At 46.2% G+C, this 21,023-nt stretch overlaps 1 protein-coding gene across 2 annotated transcripts; it reads left to right on the top strand.

Annotated features, from left to right (window-relative positions):
- The first annotated feature begins 473 nt into the window (after positions 1-473).
- LOC142570717 (uncharacterized) lies at positions 474-15,138 on the top strand. 2 transcript variants are annotated; one of them, XR_012825672.1, is made up of 5 exons: positions 474-621; positions 3,809-3,876; positions 8,975-9,061; positions 9,794-9,871; positions 14,898-14,974. XR_012825672.1 is itself a non-coding variant. In XM_075679064.1 (4 exons), the coding sequence occupies exons 1-4, from the start codon at positions 476-478 to the stop codon at positions 15,017-15,019; spliced, it is 423 nt and encodes a 140-aa protein (XP_075535179.1). In that variant the 5' UTR covers positions 474-475; the 3' UTR covers positions 15,020-15,138. The 2 variants fall into 2 exon arrangements, 1 of the variants encoding a protein (XP_075535179.1); XM_075679064.1 differs by lacking the exon at positions 9,794-9,871 and having other exon boundaries at positions 14,898-15,138.
- Positions 15,139-21,023: the final 5,885 nt, after the last annotated feature.

The raw sequence follows: 21,023 nt of genomic DNA, 5'->3' as shown, positions 1-21,023 counted from the left end.
AGCTTTGTGCTAGGTTTGAGGCAGATATGAGCTTTCTTTAGCGTAATCTTTGAGCTTTCTGCAGTTAAGACGCATTCTGTAAAGACCCTCTGAAGTCCGGTGGTACTATGCAGGTCACCCTGGTTCTTTGAAGTTTTTTGTGGAAAACACACAAGGGGCACAACATCGATTGTAAAAACGCCAATATAAACTATTTACAGCATACTGAGTGGGGCAGAGCAGATGACGACAGCGCTTGTTAATCCTGTAGTCGCATGACTGAAATATCGGTGCGTCGCTGAAATAATAATCAACCGCTTGAATGATCATTGGGGCAATAACGCTACCAACAGGGCGAATAAAAAGACAGGTTTTGCAAGAGTGACCCTGAGTGCCCTACTGTTAGCGCTATTTTGCCGTATGTGTCGCATGGTATTTAGTTTTCCCTTTGTGCTCTCATGTTTCTGTTTCGCCCCTTTCGTTTTTGCAGGCCGTGATGCAATTTGAAGACGCAGTCGCCATCTACAGCACCATCGACGATCCCAACCAGAAGTGCTTGAAAACAACGCGCGAAAGTTTTGACCTTGAGGCTAATACTGCGAATTTTACCTGGTACTACCAGGGTCTCGAAGGCTCACCTAAGTACGTAACCAGCATGGATACGTCGAAACTGATTCATAACGAACTTCATTGAAGAAGCACGTTACAATGTTAATTCAAGCTATAGTACATTTCTTCCGTTAACTCTCGAATCTAACCTTGCTTGCTTGTAGGGGGTGTGATTTCGAAAGCTTGTATCTAATGCAGAAAAAGCGTCTTTGCTTGATCAATGTGAAGCAAATCCCTCATCAGTGTGAGAACCTACTTAATCATGCTTAAGCAAGAATGTATAGTGAACATACATATTCTGTATGAACAAACGTTGTCCGAAGTCGCCTTCCTAGCTCTAAAGACAACTATATCTTCATTTTTTCTTGGTACGCTACTACAACAATTATGTATGCTTTCATAACGAGGCATATAATAAAAAATAAGCACAAGCACCAAGCTAATTAAATGACAAATTCAGTCACTTAAGGCAAGTCTCTCTTACGTTGAGTTCAGGAGGAGGAGGGGGAGGACGAAGAAAAGGTAGGGAGGTCAACCAGACGCACGTCCGGTTCGCTACCCTACAAGGGAAAGGGGTTTGAGGGAAGAAAAGAAACAAAGGAGAGGGAGGGAAGAATTGACTATCAGTGTAAATACATGCGGTTGTCCATCACTTCACGCCTACAACCGCTCACTGAAGCCCGTCGATTTCATGGATCGCAGCAACGTCCACGTCGCTTTGTAAGCCTGCGACACATGGGGCCATGGTCCAAGGATATTTTTCTCGGAAAATTGTCTGCTGTCTAATCGGTTTAACACACTTCGAAGAACGACGCGTTAGATGTCATAAAGGTTACAAAAACGCAACACGTGCTCGATCGTCTCTTCACAGTTTCATCAGTCACAGATAGGCGTGTCGGACGTTCCAATAAGGAATAAGTAGGCTTTTGTAAAAGCCACGCCTAAGCAGAGGTGATACAGAAAGTCACATGATGGCGGGAAAAGTGCGATGGAATCTGCAAGTTCAATGTAGGATCAAGCCGGTGGAGACGACGGTTCAAGAAAATCAGGCTGTTCCACGAAGTTTCGGTCTTGGTTTGAGCAAGTGAACGAAGACCCCTCGCAGCGTCTGTCCTTGATAAGAGTATATGAACTGTCAGGGTGTCTTTATGGGCTGACCGGGCGGAATCATCAGCAAGGTCATTACCGACGATGCCACAGTACCTCGGAAGTCGTGGGAAGATGATGTCGTCCGTTTATGAGGTTTGATGGAGAACCTCTCTAGTCTCAAACACCAGTTGTTCATGCGTCTTGCGTTGTAACACTGACTGCAGACTCTGGAGCACTGCCTTGGAACTGCAAAAAAAAAAACGAACCTCTTTCGAGGTTTTGCTTCTGCGATATAATTAACAGCAGCACATAGGGCAGCAAGTTCTGTTGCCGTAGAGGTCGTTATGTGGGACAACTTGAACTTTATTGCGACTTGTAAGGCCGGGATGATTGTAGCGCCTGTGGATCTCGCGGCTCAGGCAGATGCATCGGTGTAAATGCGCGTTATTTGTTCATATGCCTCCATCAGTAATGACAATGTCAACTGTCGTAGAGTCACTGTGGAATGACGGGTCTTCAGAATTCCAGGAATTGTGAGGTGTACTTGTGCCTGTCGTGGGCAACACCGGGGCAACAGTTGTCGTGCTGCTGCTGTAAATCCTGACGGAAAGCAACCCTGGGTTGAGAATCGTAGTCGGACGCATGTATCTTATTGTATACCGTGAGGCTCACGTAACTTTAGCCAAACATTAGGAGCTGGACGGAATCAAGGTAATGTTGTTAGCCGTTGCTGGGAGATACTATGATTATTGTTTGCATTCGCCCCAATTACGTAATTATTCTTAATAAATTTATTAAATAATTCATTTATCAATTATTATAATCAGATCAAACGTGTCAATGAGAAAATGGTAGAGCAACATGAAAATCTCCCGATACAGCTTTCTGTTGCTCACTACGTGCTACATAAAAGTGTTTTTCCAAACATGAGAGAAGCCCGCGAATACACGCAAAGGGCCTGGGGGGGGGGGGGCAGTCGCGCGTCAATTTTTTATGTATTCGCGGGCTTCTTTCATGCTTGGAAAAACACGTTCATGTAGCCCGTATTGAGCAACAGAAAGCTGTATCAGGAGATTTCATGTTGCTCTAAATATATTCATTGACGCTTCTCACCTAATTATAATATTTGACAAGTTGATTAATTAATAATACTAATTATGTACTTAGTAGGAATCAAAAAGTAATCTGATTGCCTCCAAGCGACGGCAAACAACATCCCCTTGGTTCTGCCCAGCTAGTGGCATTTGCATACTTTTAAGGTTTGACTCAAGTTACGTGGTACACCTTATATACGTTGGCGCAATGGCATAACGAGGAATTTTTTTCAGGGAAGGTCAGGGGCGGGCTCACTCAACCGGAGAGGGATGGGGGCAGGCATGTGTTGTCGCACCGTCGTTTGATGCCAGGTATCGTAGCACGCAGAACTTTCGCGGTGGGGACGTGCGCGGTGACGGTACACTTGTGTTTGCGTTTCAAATAGAAAAAGTAACAGAATGTTAGCAGTGACGATCCACAGGACACCTGTGTTGTAGGAGCTAACCTTCATATCCAGTTATTGTGAACCAGTTGAAAGTAATTTATAAGAGGACACAGGGAAATGCTGACGAGCATATCAAGCTTCTAAAAGAGATGCGTGCGTTGAAGGTCCGTTTGCATTGCTTACGTTAGTACGCTCTGGTTTACCTCAAAACAGGAACAACTCGCCGAAGGCTACACAGTAGTTCCTCCCAGCATTCAGGCAAACGTCAAAGTGCCATGAGTAAATGGGACATTCGAGAACCACATGCAGCTTTCACAATTGTTTGAACGAGTTAGCCACATTGCCATCACTTAATCCTTTATTTGATTTGTTACAGCTTTCCTGCCAACAAAGTTAGATGTTCATAGGGGACTACCGGGCAGGGAAGCCTCGTGTACCGAAACCTTACTAATGTTCCCATTACAATAAAGTGCATTCAACATATATATATATATATATATATATATACATGACAGACATTGATCGTAGCGCTTTTTGCTCGTGCCTTTGTTGCCAAACCAGTCCCTCGGTCACGGTGAACATCACGAATGACTTCTTCGAGCCCTCAAGTGAAGCGTTAAGAAATGCTTTTTTTTTTTTGTTCTATCACAGGACAAAGTGTTTTTACAACTTGATGAATGGAACTAGTCCTGTCACCTTTTACATATCACCATGCGATGGTAAGTTTCGTTAATTTCACTGCACGTTTAGGAGCAATAATGCTTACGCGATTATCAGAAAGGACCGCAGATATGTCTGTAAAGACACTTTTCTTTATCCGACAATTATACTCTGCTGGAAACAACTTGCATATTTTCCACGTTTCTGTTAACAGTGTCAGCTTCCTAAGCCAACAGCACTGATAGTATTTGAGCCAGACACTGAATGGCCGTGCACTGCTGGTACTACAGCATTACCACTATTTATTGAAATGCGATCAGCGGAGCGCGTGCATTTCTAGCAGATGCAACATACGAGAAAATTGGCAACTAACTGTGACGTGTTAAGGCGAAACCCTTAAGTGACTCGTTGCAATGCCTCGTACCCGAAAAAAGGTGCGTCTGCTGCAGTGATACAAAAAAAGTAGACGAGTGGTACGAAAATATCAACATCAGCAATGGCTCATACCCGAAAAAAATAACATAATCTGGCATGGTTCCTACCCCCGTAAGCAAGCAAATATGCTATGACTGAATTTGAAAGAAGAAAAAAAGAAAAAGAACGAAAGAAAGAACGAACGAAAGAACAAAGAAAGAACAAAGAAAAAACGAAAAAAGGAAAGAAGACGTAAAGAAAGAGAGAACGAAAGAAAGAACAAAATAGGGTTTAGATAGTGCAGTAGGTGCTCGCATGTGTCGTTGAGGAGATCGACGTACGGCGCAATACGTTTACTTCACACTGCAGCTCGTTATGTCTAGCAGGAAGCCTGACCCCTCCTATCGGATAACTTAATGCATTGCCACGTGTACACCAGGGTTTCGCCTTCATGTGTTACAGGAGTGTAACACGCTGTCGATTTATTTTAGGCAGCTCTCATATTCGACCGCACGATGAATCAGAGCGTCATATACCTTTCCGTCTGTTGCCAAGACCCTGGCATTGCGCTCGCGTCCACTGCAATGTCGGCTGGTACTTATTGCTTGTGCTAGAGGCTCAATACACTGCAACACGGACGTTACTACGCCTACAAGCTACTTTGATTGCTAGTTGCGAGTTTTGTGCGAGTGTGGTCTTGTTGCTTTGCAAAATATTAACAGTTCCCACCAGGCACGCTCCAATAATGAGGTGGACGCACAGACAGATCCGGAACCGCCCGGTGCTGTAGAGAGAAAGAACTGATCCATCGTGTGGCGGTCAATGCACGCAGATTTTGGACGCGAATTCTCGTACCGATGTGCAATACACAGCGGAAGTCATGCCATTTACGTTCGCATTCCAGAGACCTGTGATTGCACAGATGAATATTAAATCGCGTGAGAAAATGTTTCTCTAAACATTAGCGCGCCAAATAACCATCACTTCAGCAGCATTGTCATAAAAAAAAAAGTCATCGCTTTGCTAGATCTGGGACACAAAGCTATGTTGATTCAAACCCCGAGGGAATGCGTGAAAACTTTAAACGGGTTCGATGTCACTAATGGCGACGAGGCTTTCTTGACGGCAATAGAGCTGACATAAGACACACGCTGAGACGATGCAGCTCGCGTATCTCATTGTGAAATTACGAGCGCTCAACATTAGTTGAACAAGGAATTGTCTCCGGAGCCAACGTTTCGACAAGGCCTTCACCTCGAGGAAGAGAAGGCGCTTTGTAGAAACGTTGGCGGCAGAGACATTCTATCGCTCGGCAAATGTTGACAACTGCTTCTTTATCCTCCTGTGATCATCGGTCTTATTTGGTGCACTGTAGAAGACGCATTGTGTCTGCATAGGGTGTCCCAGCTAACGTTAGCCAAGCTATTCAAGGAAAAAAAAAAAGAGTATTAAGAAAACCAGGTGCACGATACAATCTTAAGATCTACGCTGTTCGGTCTTCATAACTGTGATGACCGAGCATTGTAGGTTTTATCAGTGTATCTTGCACCATGTTTCTTAAATGTTATTTTTGGAGCGCACCTCTTAGGTGCCAATTCCAGCGACAAGCGTCAGCGTTCCCGGCGTAGATGAGAGCGAACGCGGCGCGCAAGGGGGAATGGAAAAAGGGGCGAGAGAAGAGGCGCGAGGAGGAAAGCGGAGAGGAGGGTGCAGCGGAACAATGAGGCGGAAAGCGGACGAGGATTTGGCGAAAGGGTGAGAAGAAAAGCGTGGTGCGGCGACGGTGTCTACGAGAGGGCGCTAGAGCAGCGCGCGTAGTCTGGGATGTTTGTCAGTGGCGGCTTCTGTGAATCGCGCCCACGCGTCACCCACGCGTAGGCTCTCGCGATCTGCGGTGGCGTTACACTTTGCTCCGTTTGCAACGTGCCGCACGAGACCGATTGTCCACGCCAGCCAATATATGACGAAATAAAAACACGTATAGAGCTGCGCTCAAATTTCGCATTAGCACTATCGTCGGTAAATTTTTTTTCACCTGAACAGCTTGACTAATGTTAACTGAGACACACGGTATGAACAGTCTCTCATGTCCGTTGGTTTCAGCAACGTCTTTAGAGCATGTGATTAGACGAATAAACTAGTGCAAGGAGGAGATTCGTTGCCTTTTGAACATCTTGCCCCTGTTTTCATGCCCCAGGATTGATTGGTTACTGTGGAGACTGGGCGAGAATATCTGCGCAAGTTAAACGGCAGTATTCCATGCAGTATTTAGCAAATAGGACACACAAATTACTGATAAAAATAAGACTTAATTCATCCATGTTCTCACTACTATACGTTAATGCTACTCTGTCTCTTCGAGTAACCTTCGAGTGCCTCCTGAACATATGTGCCACCTAATGGGAATTTTGATGCCCGGCTGGCTTCAATCCCCCACTTATCCCAACCACCAGCACCACCACTACCATAATCATCATCATCAGCAGGAGCAGCAGCATCACCGTCATGATTATTATTATTATTATTATTATTATTATTATTATTATTATTATTATTATTATTATTCATCGCATTGCTGAAGTGTATTTAGCTTCGTAGATGTTATTTTTGTACTGGTTATTATTAAGTGTGACATGGAACATGTTTGAATTCCACTTACTGACTATGCGAACATTATGTGTAACATTTTGTAAACCTTATGCAGCAACCGCATGTGCTTGAACTACCGAGGGGAGGCTGAGGCTCTGTCAGGTGTTGCGAAAAACATTCAGCCTAATATTCCTCGGTCTACAGTGTGCACTGTGAACATAAATAAAAAGTTTGTTATTGTTGTTGTGGTGTATTGGTACGCCAGCACTCAGACCTTATGGTTGTTCCTAGGCGCGGTAAATAAATGACTGGTTGATCGATCGATCAATTATCGATTGTTATGAAGGCAAAGATGCAAAAATAATGACTCGGATCCCGGGATTTCTTTGTTTCGGTCGACGGAAAATCATTCCCCCCATTGGAGCGAAAAGTCCCTATCTCTATTGGAATTACGCACGCAAGACACACCCCAGTATTCGTTTCAACAAAGAAAAGCACAAAACAAGTATCAAAACCACTTACTGGATCATAAGGTGCGTTAGAGCAATGCGAAGTACATAGCGTTCGTCACATGCATTTCCTGGTAAAGATTACGGTTGCATAAGCTGCAGTTGCCGTCAAGCAGCAAATGTAGCATACGAAGCAGGGAATGACGTCACTATACTTTCATATCGAAAAAAAAAATTGGAGGACGCTTAAGCTTCGCCTTCAGGAGTGGAACGCGATAGCGTTATCGCACCCCGTTCGCACCTCACACTCATTCGCTCGGCATGCTCTTGAGTCATACAAAGACGAAACGTGCGCCTGAGCAAGCGGAACAAACCAAAGAAGTCGGTGTCTCAGAGGGAGAAACGATGTACGCGAGCCAAACGTCGTGATCGGCACGGACAGCCGGACCGCGACGAACCATGAAGGCGAACGCGATCATGGGGCTGACACCTCGATGGGATCGTCCTCTATCTCGCTTGAGAGCACCACGCAGACGCATGACTCCTCGCCAGCAGCACGGCACACATCGCAGTGGACGCTTCCCCACCAGACGCGCTACGGCGCAGCGATCACGTCAGAGGCGTCCCGCATTGGACGCTGCACCTAGGAATCGCGCTGTGAGCGGAAAGAGGAGCCGCGTCGCCTAAACACGAGGGTTCGACTGACGCACACTGGAAGTTGGAAGGGGAGAGAGCGAGAAAACTTATTAAACACAAGGGTATTTGGGCATCCTTGCACCGGTCCCCGCACGGCCCCGATGCGCTCAAACGAGACGAAGGGGAGAAGCGGACGAATGGCGCGCCACCTGTCGGGGCAGCGCCTTACATTGCGAGGAGGGGGTCTTCTGTGTTTGCCGCAAGATGGCTGTGCGTGTGCGCCAAGCGCAGAAGAAATGTAGCGGAAATTTACTTCGCTACGCGTTTAACTGCGACTTCTGTAATTTACATGCTCATAATAACCGATATACACCGCAGCATAACTTTCTACGGAACGTTTCTAAGGCAACACCGCATTCACTAGAGGCGCTTTTGTCCCGCTAAAAAGCATCAAACTCAAGACTGAGTGGTAGCGTCTCCGTCTCACACACCGGAGACGCTGGTTCGCTTCCCACCCAGCCCATCTTGCAAGTTGTTTTTATTTATGAATTGCCTTAAGCCATTTTTCGCTCACGGCCAACGCCGACGGCACCGGCTTTTCTGTGACACGAGCTCCTTAACACTGTCGCATTAAAAAGAACCCGCCTAGCAACTGATTTCATTTGTGTTGTGATAACGCTACGGGAAGGCCACACATAGGGCTGCCGGAACACGCTGAGCGGCGACGGGAACCCTAACGTCAATTGTACAACTGCATGGTGCTCAGGGTAGGAAGGACGCAGCGCCTCCTGCCCAAATGAAGTCACAAACATTTAGAACGCCCTTTACGCTGTACCTTTTAATTAGGTACAGCGCATTTAATTGTCTTGCTGTTAATCCTTTAATGTAATGCATTGCTCAATCGTTCAAGGCAATGTCATATTGGTCTACATACCAGGTGATACCACAGCTTCGCTGGCCAACCGCCTTCGCAGCGTGGATCGGAGCCCAATTTTTAAATTATTATTATTATTATTATTATTATTATTGTTGTTGTTGTTCTTGTTGTTGTTGCTTACTTTCTTTGCAGACACCCAGAACCTTGAGGAGGCTAGGGAATTGTACACTGACGGCACGACCTGCTTCGTGGGATACTTTCCACCAGTTGCAGGAGATCGTGAGCAACTGCTTAAACATTTTGCCATGCACTCAACTGAACCGGACAGAAAATATTGACTGCTCATTGCCGAATGTGCAACGGGAGTGATGAAAACACACATTTACTCATACAGCAGGATTACTCGAAGAAATCGCCATTTATTTCACTAGAAATTAAAATGAATAATTGACAAATGACAAAATTTACTAATCAACTTTGTTCCTAACTACTGTAGGACACACATTAGAATTTACGGAATGAAACCAGTACGTTCGCAAGGCACATTCACTTCGAATGAATTTTGAAATTATGACCAGTATTATTTATTTATTTATTTATTTATTTGCGATACTGCCAGTCTCAGTGAGATCAAAGCAGGTGGGCATCGTATTGGACAGTTTTACAAAAGAAGAAACAAACAGGCCATGCTACATGACACAGTAAAAGAACAACAAAGAAAAAGAAAAGCTTCCTTAACTACTGCAGAAATCACCAATGACGATGTGAAATACAATACTTTTGGTTGGTATAAGAATATCGCTCAGTAACAAATATAGTACTACTAGAATTTATATAATATAGCGAATAAATGACCCATGTAAGATTAGAGAAGTTACACCGCTAACAGACAACAGCGCAGAAGTGGCCAGTTTGGGACTTCAAATGCAGAAATTCCACGCGCAGAACTGCGTATTACAGTGAAGATATGTGGGTGTGTTAAGTGGCGTTTTCTGTGTTGGATGTCTCTAGTAGGTTGATGAACGATGAAAGTGACGGAGAGGAAACTGCGTCTGACTGGAGGAGATTCCATTCTTTGATCACACGTGGGTAAAGTGAAAATTTGAACGTGTCATTGCGAAAGCTGTACTGGTTTAATGTAAATGGGTGCTTCTTTCGCGATAGACGTGACGTAGACAAAGTAACGTACTTGGCTCAGTCTATCTTATAACTGCCGTGCATTAGTTTGTAGAGGAATTTTAAGCGGGCTTGTCTTGCCCTAAACAGATAGTGTTTTAAGACCTGCATCAGCTAAGAGGTTTGTAGGGGAGTCATAGGGCCTGTATTTGTTAAAGATGAACCTCACAACTTTCTTTGCACCTTTTCTAGTTTTGATGCGTTAGTTGATGTGTGCGGAAACCAGATGACGTTAGGGTATCCTAAGACGGGGGCGAACAAAAGTTGTATAGGCCAGTAGTCTGGTGTGCTTCGGCGCAAGGCGTAAACATCATCTAAGAAAAAAAAAGTTTGCGTAATGCGACTGAAGTAACATTATCAATATGCAAGTTCCATGAAAAGTCAGATGAGAATGTCAAACCTAGGTATTTGTGGTTATTTACTTTATTCAGGCAAGTGCCACCGAGAGCGTACGAAAATTCCGAGGGCTTCTTTTTCGTTGTAAAGGACATGCATACAGATTTAGCGGTGTTGCTTGACATTTGCCATTCTTTACGCCAATTGGACACCAACACGAGTGCTTTGGTTAATAATAAGTTGTCTGCGTAACTGGCAATTTCTTTATAACTAATACCATCATCCGCGAAGACCTTAATGTAACGTTCAATGTTAGCAGCAATGTCGATAATAAAGATCAAAAATAGCAATAGGCCAAATACTGACGCTTGGGGAACACCGGAGGTGAAAGCTACATACCTGGAAGAGGTGCTATCTACAATAACGTACTCTGTTCGATGCGATAAGAAGTTTTTTATCCATGCAGTGATCTGACCATACGCGACCGTAGCCTCTAGTTTTACAACTAATTTTACATGGCTTGCACAACCAAATGCTTTACTGAAGCCGAGGAGGATCATGTGTGTCTGACTTCGGTTGTTTAGGTTGTGCGCAAGGTGATGCGCTCAACCTAAATTAGCGCCGTCAAACTTGCGGCAAAATTTCACTGTCCTTCTACTTATTATTGCCATATCAATTATATGGACACTCCAAGCGCATTTTTGCCGTCAGTGTCGGCGTCGCCGTGATGTTCTGTATAAATCGTCGTCGCGCGCCGTATGCTGTAAGTGCGAGGGAAAGCGTGCCAGGGTGAGCTGGCGATCGCGGCTGACTCTCACCCCCCAAAAGGGAAGAAAGTAGGGAGGAAGCGCGCCGTCTTCTGTCGCGCGCAAGGCTCCGGGAGGAGGGTAGCGAGGGGGGGGGGACGTTCTCCTCCGGGTGGCCCACGCGCTCGCGCGCCCCCGTCCGGGCCGCTGTATCTTGAAAGCTACCTGCGATGGGGCCAAGGCCCGCCATGGATAGGGCCGGGGAAGGGGTGGGGCGTTCTACTCGGGCCGGCGCGGTCAGCTAGCCGCGCGCGCCCGCCCAGGCCACTGTATTTTGAAAGCCATCTGCGACGGGTACAGAGTCCGTGGCGCGCTGTGTTTTCGCTGCTTAGTTCGCGTTGGGGGGGGGGGGGATGCGAGCGGCAGCATGACGGTTTTTACGTTTCAGTATACAGTGATGAGAATTCCTTGGACGCTCCCACGAGGCCGTCCTTTCATCAGCGCGCGCAGAGACGTCACAGAAACTGCGGCGCGCAAACAAAGGGTGACGACTACCGCGCAGATCAGTCTGCTTGAACCTGTCCCTGGCAAGCTGAACTAATTGATGAAAGGTGCCAACGTCGAAGGTTACCATGGGGACAGCGTTGACCTTGGTTCCCAGATTGCTACACACTTGCGCCATATGCGGGGGCGAAGGTGCAACATAGGAAGAAGAGCATGGCGGAACGGTGCGTCAGCATGGGGGGGGGGGGAGGTATTGCGAGCCGTTTGACGATTATGATTGCCCGAGATACAGTCATGACATCCGCTAGTCGAGTTTCCTAGGGGAGACGATTGTTTTAAAAACGGACACTTTGGTGCAGTGAGGAGGTGTGCTGACGTGTCCTGATGGTAACTCAGACGTTTAATATGCTCCTCCTTGGAGTAGGCTTCCGTATCTGAAGCCAGTGTGACTAACGTGCAATAACACCTTTTTCTTTCCTGCCTACTACCGGACGTACACATCGATGTGCCGGGTGGATTATTGGCCTAAACGCTACCCAGAGCTTCAACAAGGTCAATTCGCTCGCTGCTGCGGCCGTGCTTACTCACTCCAGCGTTTTGACAGCGAGTTTCCGCGGTCATCGAGTGAAACGTGTTTGTTTGTGCACGCGTGACACCATGTTTGTTAATTTAGTTAGTACGCCAATGTTTACAACTTTAGAGGGCAGATAAATCTACTATCCTTATTTCGTATAGCTGTCCACTAATTTGCTATCGCAATCGATGCTTCGCCTTTCAGGCGAAACTGCGAGTTTTCCCCCTTTTTTTTAACAGAAAGCATTTTAATGAATTGTATTGTAAACATAAGTAAAACACCAATGCTGTCGCCGCAGACTTTGGGAACACATGTCTATCTTACAATCAGTTTCAACCCCAGATTTCGTTCCACTCAGATACGGCTTGCGAACTTTGCGGCTGCAATTTATAAATTTCAGTGTGTGCGGTAAAGTCATTAATTCAAAATCAATTAACGACGTTTTTGTGATTACTCGATTATGTACTTTAATTTCTCGCGCAAATAATGCTCGCCTCTTAGAGTTTTCCTGCTCAAGGAGTAGTATTCTGCGATATTAGGCACCTCTTATGCAGCGGATCTGCGCGTGAGGCACGGCTCGTCTTTTGACACCTGTGGAATGCCTTGATGAGCTGCACCAGAGGCGTCGTAGACGCCTGCTGCACCGCCGCCCGCTTCTTTTCGGTGATCTCTTTTAAGACGCGCCTCGCACAGTCGCCGTCTTCCGTGCGTTGTAACTGGCATCGTCTCGGGATGTCAACTGCTCTCTAGAGTCTAGACACGCACTTCGCATGCTGCAGCGCTCAGCAGCCGGTGTGGTTTTTTTCTTCCGTTTCCCGCCGCCTCTCGGCCACCTTTACTCCGGCGCACCCTTCTTCAGCCCGGTGTTCTCGTCTCTTTCACTTAAGGGAGCCCGTTTCCACGCGCCTGTCGCGAGAGGGGCTATCGCCATGTCGCGGCGAATTGCCGGTGAAGCGGTGCCTAATACTTCTGTTATCGATTTAAAAATTATGTGGTTTTACGTGCCAAAACCACTTTCTGATTATGAGGCACGCCGTAGTGGAGGACTCCGGAAATTTTGAATACCTGGGGTTCTTTAACGTGCACCAAAATCTAAGTACACCGGTGTTTTCGCCTCCATCGAAACGCGGCCGCCGTGGCCGGGATTCGATCCCGCGACCTCGTGTTCAGCAGCCCAACACCATAGCCACTGAGCAACCACGGCGTGTTGTTATCAATGTAGGCGTAGCAATTGTCGAGTCCAACTTTTGTTTTCTCCCTTTTAAGCGGTAGATATGATCGAAGGCCGCTTTGAGGGAAACGTTGCATTGTGGATAAATATAAAATGCATTGTGAACGATTTTGCCTGACTGACGTAGCTGTCCCGAAGGCCACTAAATCGAAGTTTTGCCGAGACCGAGGTTGCGGTTTCGGCTTCCCGTCGCTGCAACCACATTTCGATTGGGTCGAACTGCAGGAACGGTCGTGTAGTTAGGTTTAAGAGGGCCCTAAGGACCTCAGGAAGGCGGTCGAAGTGAATCTGGACCCATCCACTACGACGTCCCTCCTAAGCCACCGTGGAGTTTCGGGGCATTAAACTCCTCATTATTGTTATTTTTAAATGGAAATCTATTTTCTCTGAAAGTAGGTTTTCTCGCGAGTGAGCTTAATACGTAAAATCGCGTTTATAGTATCTAACCGCGTTACGAGTCTCCCGCAGTAAGATGTGCGTCCGCCGACTGAAGCTGCATGCCTTGCAGATTAGCAGCATTACAAAAAAAAAAAATCTCGCGGGCATTTTGAATTGTACAACTTCTGTAGGGACGCCGATTGGGTCAAAAGAAGGACACAATTCATTTCTTGCTTCCGCCCCCCTGCAGTCGGCAGCGCATCACATATTTTCCGTGTGGCCCCGCGTATACCATTTTGCCGTTTCTCTGCGGTTCTGAAAATTTCGCGCGCTACACCTCATCGCGGTGTGCAAAAAATTACCAATGCATCGTACGACAGCGATGACGCAGCATAATCGGTGCTGCACGAAAAAATGCTTGCAGCAACTTACACTAGGGCGTTGACGATGGCAGCAGAGACAATGTTAATAGCGTTTGATCGGCTGCATCATGTGGAGTCTTCCAGGGCATCGCCTCCAACGTGTCGGCTTCTCCGCAGCTCAGTAGAGTTTTTTTTTTTTTTGACCACGTGATGGCGTTCGGTAAAGGGCATTGCGAGCACTGCGTGGTAAGCAGTTGTGCAACTCTGCCGCACTGCGGCGGACATACGTGCTAACGCTAGCGGTGTAATGGTGGTGAAGTGGTGTTGTGCCGCGTGGTAGTGAAGCGGCGAAAAAAGGAAAAAAATGCAGATATTCGTGCGTGCGCATCAATGACGTGTGTGGCTCTTGAGCGAGAAAATCACACCACTTATCCACTGGTCCTTGGTTTTGTTATATTATTCATATAACTCGTACTTGCATCGAATTTGTAAAAATATTCGGACATGTTTTTATAGGCAGTAGTACCTACGTTATAATTGCTCTGTTGGTGGCATCTTTTGAGAAATTAATGAATGGCACATTTAGAGAAATTAATTAGAGTGACAATATATTACAGTTTATGGACTTCATGTGAACTGTACCGCATGAAATACAATTTACTCACAGAAACCCGTATCAACGTTTTAAATGTTTCAGCTCTTTCTGAAATACGCACTACACATACACAACGTTTAAATGTCGCAGGTTGTCGTGGGCATAACCTATTAAGCAATGTGTCATTCATTTCTTTATTACGTTTTTCGACAGAATGCATATTGTGGGTGACCACTGACTCCAAGGATTCCGTACCAGAAAAATGCGAGAAGAAGTTCAACGAAAAGTGCAAGGGAGAAAAGCACCTGCTTTACGACAAGAGCAACTGTCAGTAGCCAAGTTGCCCTGTCTCAACGAGTGACTCCGCAGCTTCTACACGACTTCTTCTCATTAGAAGGCACCTACAGTACACCTGTATTTGGAAGTTAATAATTAAATGTATGCTCCTCCCTGAGTACTTTTCCACTTCACTTTAGAAACAGCAAGTTGCACTCGTAGGAGAATGCGCATACCCCATTTATATTTGAATGATCCTGTTGTATTGCTGCCAGTAAACGTTTCTGGCACTAAAAGGTAAGCTCCTCCTAAAACAGAAATTATTGCGAACACTGCGGCAACACGAATATATATATATACAAAATCGTAGTTAAAGGGGCCCTGAAGTGAAAAATGATTTCTTATGCATCAGTAAATTACCGTTCTACAACACCAAAAACACCACTCTTACAACGATAAGACGTTTGGTAAGCCAGAAAAAGCGCAAGAACGAAATACGGGTGGCGACGCCTACTTAAGTTCCCGCACCTGGGGGCTGTGACGTCTTCGATTTTGATGGCATCTTCTAGGGCCTACTAAATATATAGTGGCACAGATTGGCTACATTGTATTCTAAAGGAACCAAATATTAAACATGGCAAGTTTCGGGAACCTTTATTCAGCCAACGCGGCCCAAATGCGAAAACATACTTTGGGATCCCTGACGTCACACTGACGTACCGGCGCTCGGGTTTCGGCGCGAAATTCAAATACAGATACTTGGATCTTCATTTTCTCATCTAATAATCAAACTATTTGTTTGAAATCACTGCCTGCAGGGTTCTCAAAGAATGCTTCATTAGTCTAAACTGATTTATTGTTTCGCTTTAGTGTCCCTTTAAGGACGAAAAGCGAACCATTCATTGCGACAGCAATGTATTAGACAAGCACACGAAGTAAGGTTAGTAGTTTTATCGACTATATTCGCTACTGATATATATTCGCTTACTGATTAAGTTAACAAGCATGGCGGCACGCGCGCACATGCAAATATGAACAGCTCTCCCTCGATCACCGCGAAAACTCACTGTCAGAAAGCTGGCATGATGAAGAGCGGTAGCAGCGACGAGCCAACGCTTTGTGCTGCAGCTCGTTTGAACGCGTCTTCGCAACTTGACATTACGTGACCTCCATACACTAGGCGCGCGAGAAGACAGCGCCCACCGGGGTGCCTCGAAGAAGCACCTCGATTGACCAACCATCTCGGCTAACATAATATTTGCACCAGCCGCAGCTTGACTTCAAGGCATGACGCGTGGTCAGCGTATACGCTCAGCCGCGCCATAAGCACCCACGGCCACGTTAGACGAATAGACGGGGGCTCCACCTTCAACCATCCTCCCCCCCTCCCCCCCCCCCACTTAGGACACACTGCCTCACGTTACTTGCATCATTTAACACGCGAGATGATCGCACGCATCAAGCCTCCATGCTTCTCGACTCACCCTCGCGCCCTTTCTCTCGTACGCCCAACATACGGCGCGCGCCGGGGCCGCTGTCTTATCGCACTTGGATCTATACCAACCTCACGGCGATGCCGACGACGACGGCGAAAATTCACTCGGAATGTCTGTATACATCCCATCGCATAAGACGGTAAGCCAAGGAGAGGACGGAGTTTTGCATCTGTGGTTCGTGCCACTTTCATTCAGGGAATCTACGCTCAAAAACGCATGCAAAACACCCTCACATTACGTGGGGTTCAGAACGTCAGCGTTTTGAGAAATTAATACAATTTCAAAACGCTCACAAGATCGAAATGCCAAGCCGTGAAGAATGCTGGCTGGAACAAAAAAAAAATGTTTCAGAACATGCCCAACTAAGACACAACTAGATAACAGCGCTTATGATCGTCTCCTCCTTTTATTGGGTAACATATTTAGCGCCAGCGGACTTGGACAGAAGAAAGACGTTGACAACACAATGCGCTTTTTCGTCTTTGTCTGTTGTTGCACTGAGAGGTTGTCAACTATGCCATTTTTGATGGCAAGAAGCGATAATTATCGTCCAACAGCACGATTAATGCTGGGTTACTATACAAAAATGCTTACTTCTCTCTTTTAGCAAATTCATTCCATCAGCAATCAGTAATTCATTCAGCATAAGCATTACAAGCTTTTATCAGCAATTGAAGGGCAGCAATTCGTGGGCAGCAATTTCTGTGTAATCCGACGTTTAAAGTCATGCAGCGCCATCTCCTCTTTAAATTAAACATTAAATAAAATTTAAAGGGACCTTGAAACGCTTTTGACAATTTTCTACAAACGTACTGAGTCGTTAGAGTAGGTCCTTCTGATTATCAATTAACACATCTAAGTGCTCCGCGTAAAGCGTGTAATTTATTATAAGGTTTTAAAAATGCACATCGCTGCCAATCGTAGCACACTGCTCGGCGGAATTTTAAGCCGCCCCTACTCATATGACCGAAATCACCCATACGACGTCAGTGGGGCGAGTTATCCGATTGTCTGACAAGGGCGCGTGATCGACAATTTTTCCAACTTTATGGTAAACAAATGATCTTCATAATAGTTGGAATGTTAGTTAATTTGTTTTTATGAAAAGAAAGTAACATAAAGAGAATGCACAAAACAATTTTTCAGTACACTTAAAGGGCCCCTGAAACAGTTCGGACAAATTTTGTAGATGCATAGGGTACAGCTTAAGTAGAACATTCGCACCACAATTTAAGTGAAGCGTTACGTATTAATGGAGCGGCGAAAGAGTTGAGGAGGAAAAGCATGGCTAGGGAGGAGGGTGGTTTCCAATCGCTTGTAGCTCCATTAATACGTAACGCTTCACTTAAATTGTGGTGCGAATGTTCTACTTAAGCTGTACGCTACGCGTCTACAAAATTTGCCCGAACCGTTTCAGGGGCCCTTTAAGATTAAAGACACAAAGGGAATATTTTCATCCGAAACCATACCGCTGGAGAAACAAATTCCAACGAAATTTTGTGTCGAGAACTTCTTAAGCGTAGGACAGCCAGCAGATGAGCCAAAATGTGGTATTTACTCCTGTAAGGCCCTCTCTCGTGCAAGGGCGGCCCACGCACTTAGAAGTGCAGGCTGACCTAATGGATCACTCACCATCTTTACCATGACAATCCATCAGATTCGCTTCCTTCTGGCCACCCAGCTTTCCCGCAAGCCCAGAAGTCCATTCTCCCCGATGGCACACACGCGCACTTATACCCCCGTGCGTCTCTTCCTTCGCCGCAAGCTTTCCCGGGTGGAGAGAGGTTGCATTCGGAGGCTTCGAGAAGAGGCCGCCCTGGCACCTGCTGTCACCTGCGCCTAGGAATTGGCAAGTGACAACCCTACAACGTGTCCTGAGTGACCGGCACATGTGTCTACGGTGGACCGTCGTCATCTCTTGTGGCTGCATCCTGGCGCTAAAGACATTAGGCTTAAGATGCTTAGAAAGGACTGACTTAAGCCGACTGTCCCAGATAACTTTACCTGTTCGATAACGGACAAGTGTGCGAATTCGTTGCGGCAGCACCTGCATGAAACAGATCTGCGCGGATTTCTTTTTGCGCCTTTTCTTTATTTTTGTTGGTACATGTGCCTTACTGTAAGTCAACCGATAAAAAAAAATTGGGTAGGCTCTACCAGGCACGCAGCCGCAGTAGTGTAGGTTAAACTTCTTGCGCTTCCTGCAGAGGGTGCATGGGCACTATGGGGAACCAGCGCTAGCCAGGAGGCGCTACGACAGCTTTAGTGCGCAACTAATATATGCTGACACCATCCGGTAGGGAGGCTACGAAGATGGCGCAACATATTTAACGATAACAGAGGCGCGTCTACATCGACGTTTACTTGGCCCGATGCGGCCAGCCAAGTTCTGTCTATGAGCATGCGCGTTGGGTTCAGCGCACGCGCTGCTACGTCCTAGCACGACGGTTCCCTGTCACGTGAGGAGCCGCGAAAAGTGTGTATCGGGACGATCGGTGAATTTGCCGACACGAAATTACGGTATGTGTTACTGAAAGCTGTGTCCACCGCTCGCTAGGCTGTTTGTTGCGGCGCTGCTGTTGGCACGTGAAGCTTCAGCGCTGGTTGCCCATAGGGTACAGAAATGACGTGATCAAACACACAACTTACATTATTTTTCCACGCACCAGGCAGCTTGCATTCCTAAACTTAAATAAATAAATAAATAAATAAATAAATAAATAAATAAATAAATAAATTTATTAAGTCCCAGCAGCGCCCATTCAGGCATTACAGTGTGTGTGTGTGTGGGGGGGGGGGGGGCTGCACAGAAGAAAAACAAGCAAAAATATTGCAGGTTTGCTTAAATTCGTGTAAGTGAAAAAGATAGATTATTATACGCCCACACAAAAGCACACAGCCGCGTTGCACAGTCACGTCGGACATAGGCGCGTTCCAAATGTCACATCTAAAAAGAAAAGCACATAGTACAGACAGCACAATGATAAAGATTCATAATGAAAAAGCGAAGGATAAATTGCAACAAACGCGGTAGTGAAGGTACATTGCAACAAGGTGAAAAAGAAAACAATATAACTTGTAATTGGGATTCTGTATAGGTCATTAGACATACCCGCGATGTTGCAGTTACTAAGGGTCTCACGGTTGCAATCGTGCTCGCTCTCTATTCGTAGGAGTCCCGTTTGTTTTGAAAAGGAATTTTGGGGCTCTAGGATACAGAAATGCGCCCCTAAACAGGTGGATCCCGAGACTTCATGCCCGGCGCCGCACTCGTATACTATAGATTCTTGGCCGGGGCTCCTGTGCTTGCTTCGATCAATCTCCTGCGCTTCCGCTCGCTACATGGATGGACATGTTGCGCCGTGGTCAAAGGGTTTTGTGTATCTATCTGTCTTGCAGGCCGAATCTCTCCACTTCCCGCATCCCGCGTGTCGAACGCAGGAGCGCCGTAGCAGAGCGAGCGGGACGTTTCGGCAACAAATTTTACTTGCACGCCTTGATGAGCACCGGTCTGAGTTTCTGTCTGCTATGTTGGAGTGAGCCCTATCAAACGCCACCGCTCCCTCTCGGATCCACATATGTACTGCCGAGCCACACCTATCTAAACGCGGCGCTCGAGGCTAAATTTAGCTCTGATTGCGTCATGCGGTGCCGTCTGCGCACTCGATATATGCACTATGAAGTAATGGCTACTTTCCTCTACACAGCGATTCCAAAGTAAGGCACGTGGGTTGTACGGTTGTCAAGTTATAAGCGATATTAGCGTTAACATGTCTTCGCTTCATGCAATTTTAGAAAGCGATCCCCTATATGCTGACCGACTGAACGATATGAAAGACGTTTCACCTCGAAATTGTCACTAGGCGTCACGCGTATGGCTGCGCGCTGGTTAATTTCCACAAGCCGCTACTAGATGGCTCTAGTTTTCCTGCTCATGATGCCATTATCATCATCGCCATATTCTGCACTCGGCCCCAAACCGCAACTTTTATCGCGGACTTTAACGAAGCGGTGCTCGAGGGCTTAAGGGCTCAAGGATTATGACTCAAGTGCGAAAGACCATCCTCCTGGCACGACATTCTCTAAACTGCAGTTGAATCTGACTGCGTCAGCAGCTCAGTTGTTTTCAAAGCTGACGGATGGTGCGATATTTGGCTGTGGCGCCAGAGTGGATGTGGGCAGTAGAAATACGACGCGCATCAAGATCACGAGGGAGTGCTGCTCATGATTAACTTTAGAAGAGAAATATCACCCAGGGGTTCTTTTTTTTCCGTACTCGATATTTTCAGATTCTGCCCCGCTGGTGTTAAGCCACGAGACATCTCGCATGCATGGCACAGTTGGCGCTTCATCTTTTGAAAGCTATGAACCAACTAGCCACACAACGTGTTCTACTGCAGCGGAATGTATCTTTAACCTAAACGATTACTGTTGCTCTTTGTCATTTCTATATGGTTTAACGCTGCGGCACTATTATAATTGTTTTCTCTCGGCCACAAATCTTATCCTTATTAGCGACGTTCATATAGAACGCGGAATTTTCGTCGCGGCTCGACAAAGAGTGCTT

Source organism: Dermacentor variabilis, chromosome 1 (assembly GCF_050947875.1).
Source record: "Dermacentor variabilis isolate Ectoservices chromosome 1, ASM5094787v1, whole genome shotgun sequence".
Lineage (NCBI taxonomy): Eukaryota > Metazoa > Arthropoda > Arachnida > Ixodida > Ixodidae > Dermacentor > Dermacentor variabilis.
Note: the sequence above shows the minus strand (reverse complement) of the source record. Positions and strands in the feature narration are given on the sequence as shown.

Coding starts and splice junctions, on each gene's coding strand:
- LOC142570717 (XM_075679064.1), top strand. CDS start 476: ATGCAATTTGAAGACGCAGTCGCCATCTACAGCACCATCGACGATCCC. Junction 3,877..8,974: donor TTACATATCACCATGCGATG/GTAAGTTTCGTT, acceptor CTTTCTTTGCAG/ACACCCAGAACCTTGAGGAG. Junction 9,062..14,897: donor TCCACCAGTTGCAGGAGATC/GTGAGCAACTGC, acceptor GTTTTTCGACAG/AATGCATATTGTGGGTGACC.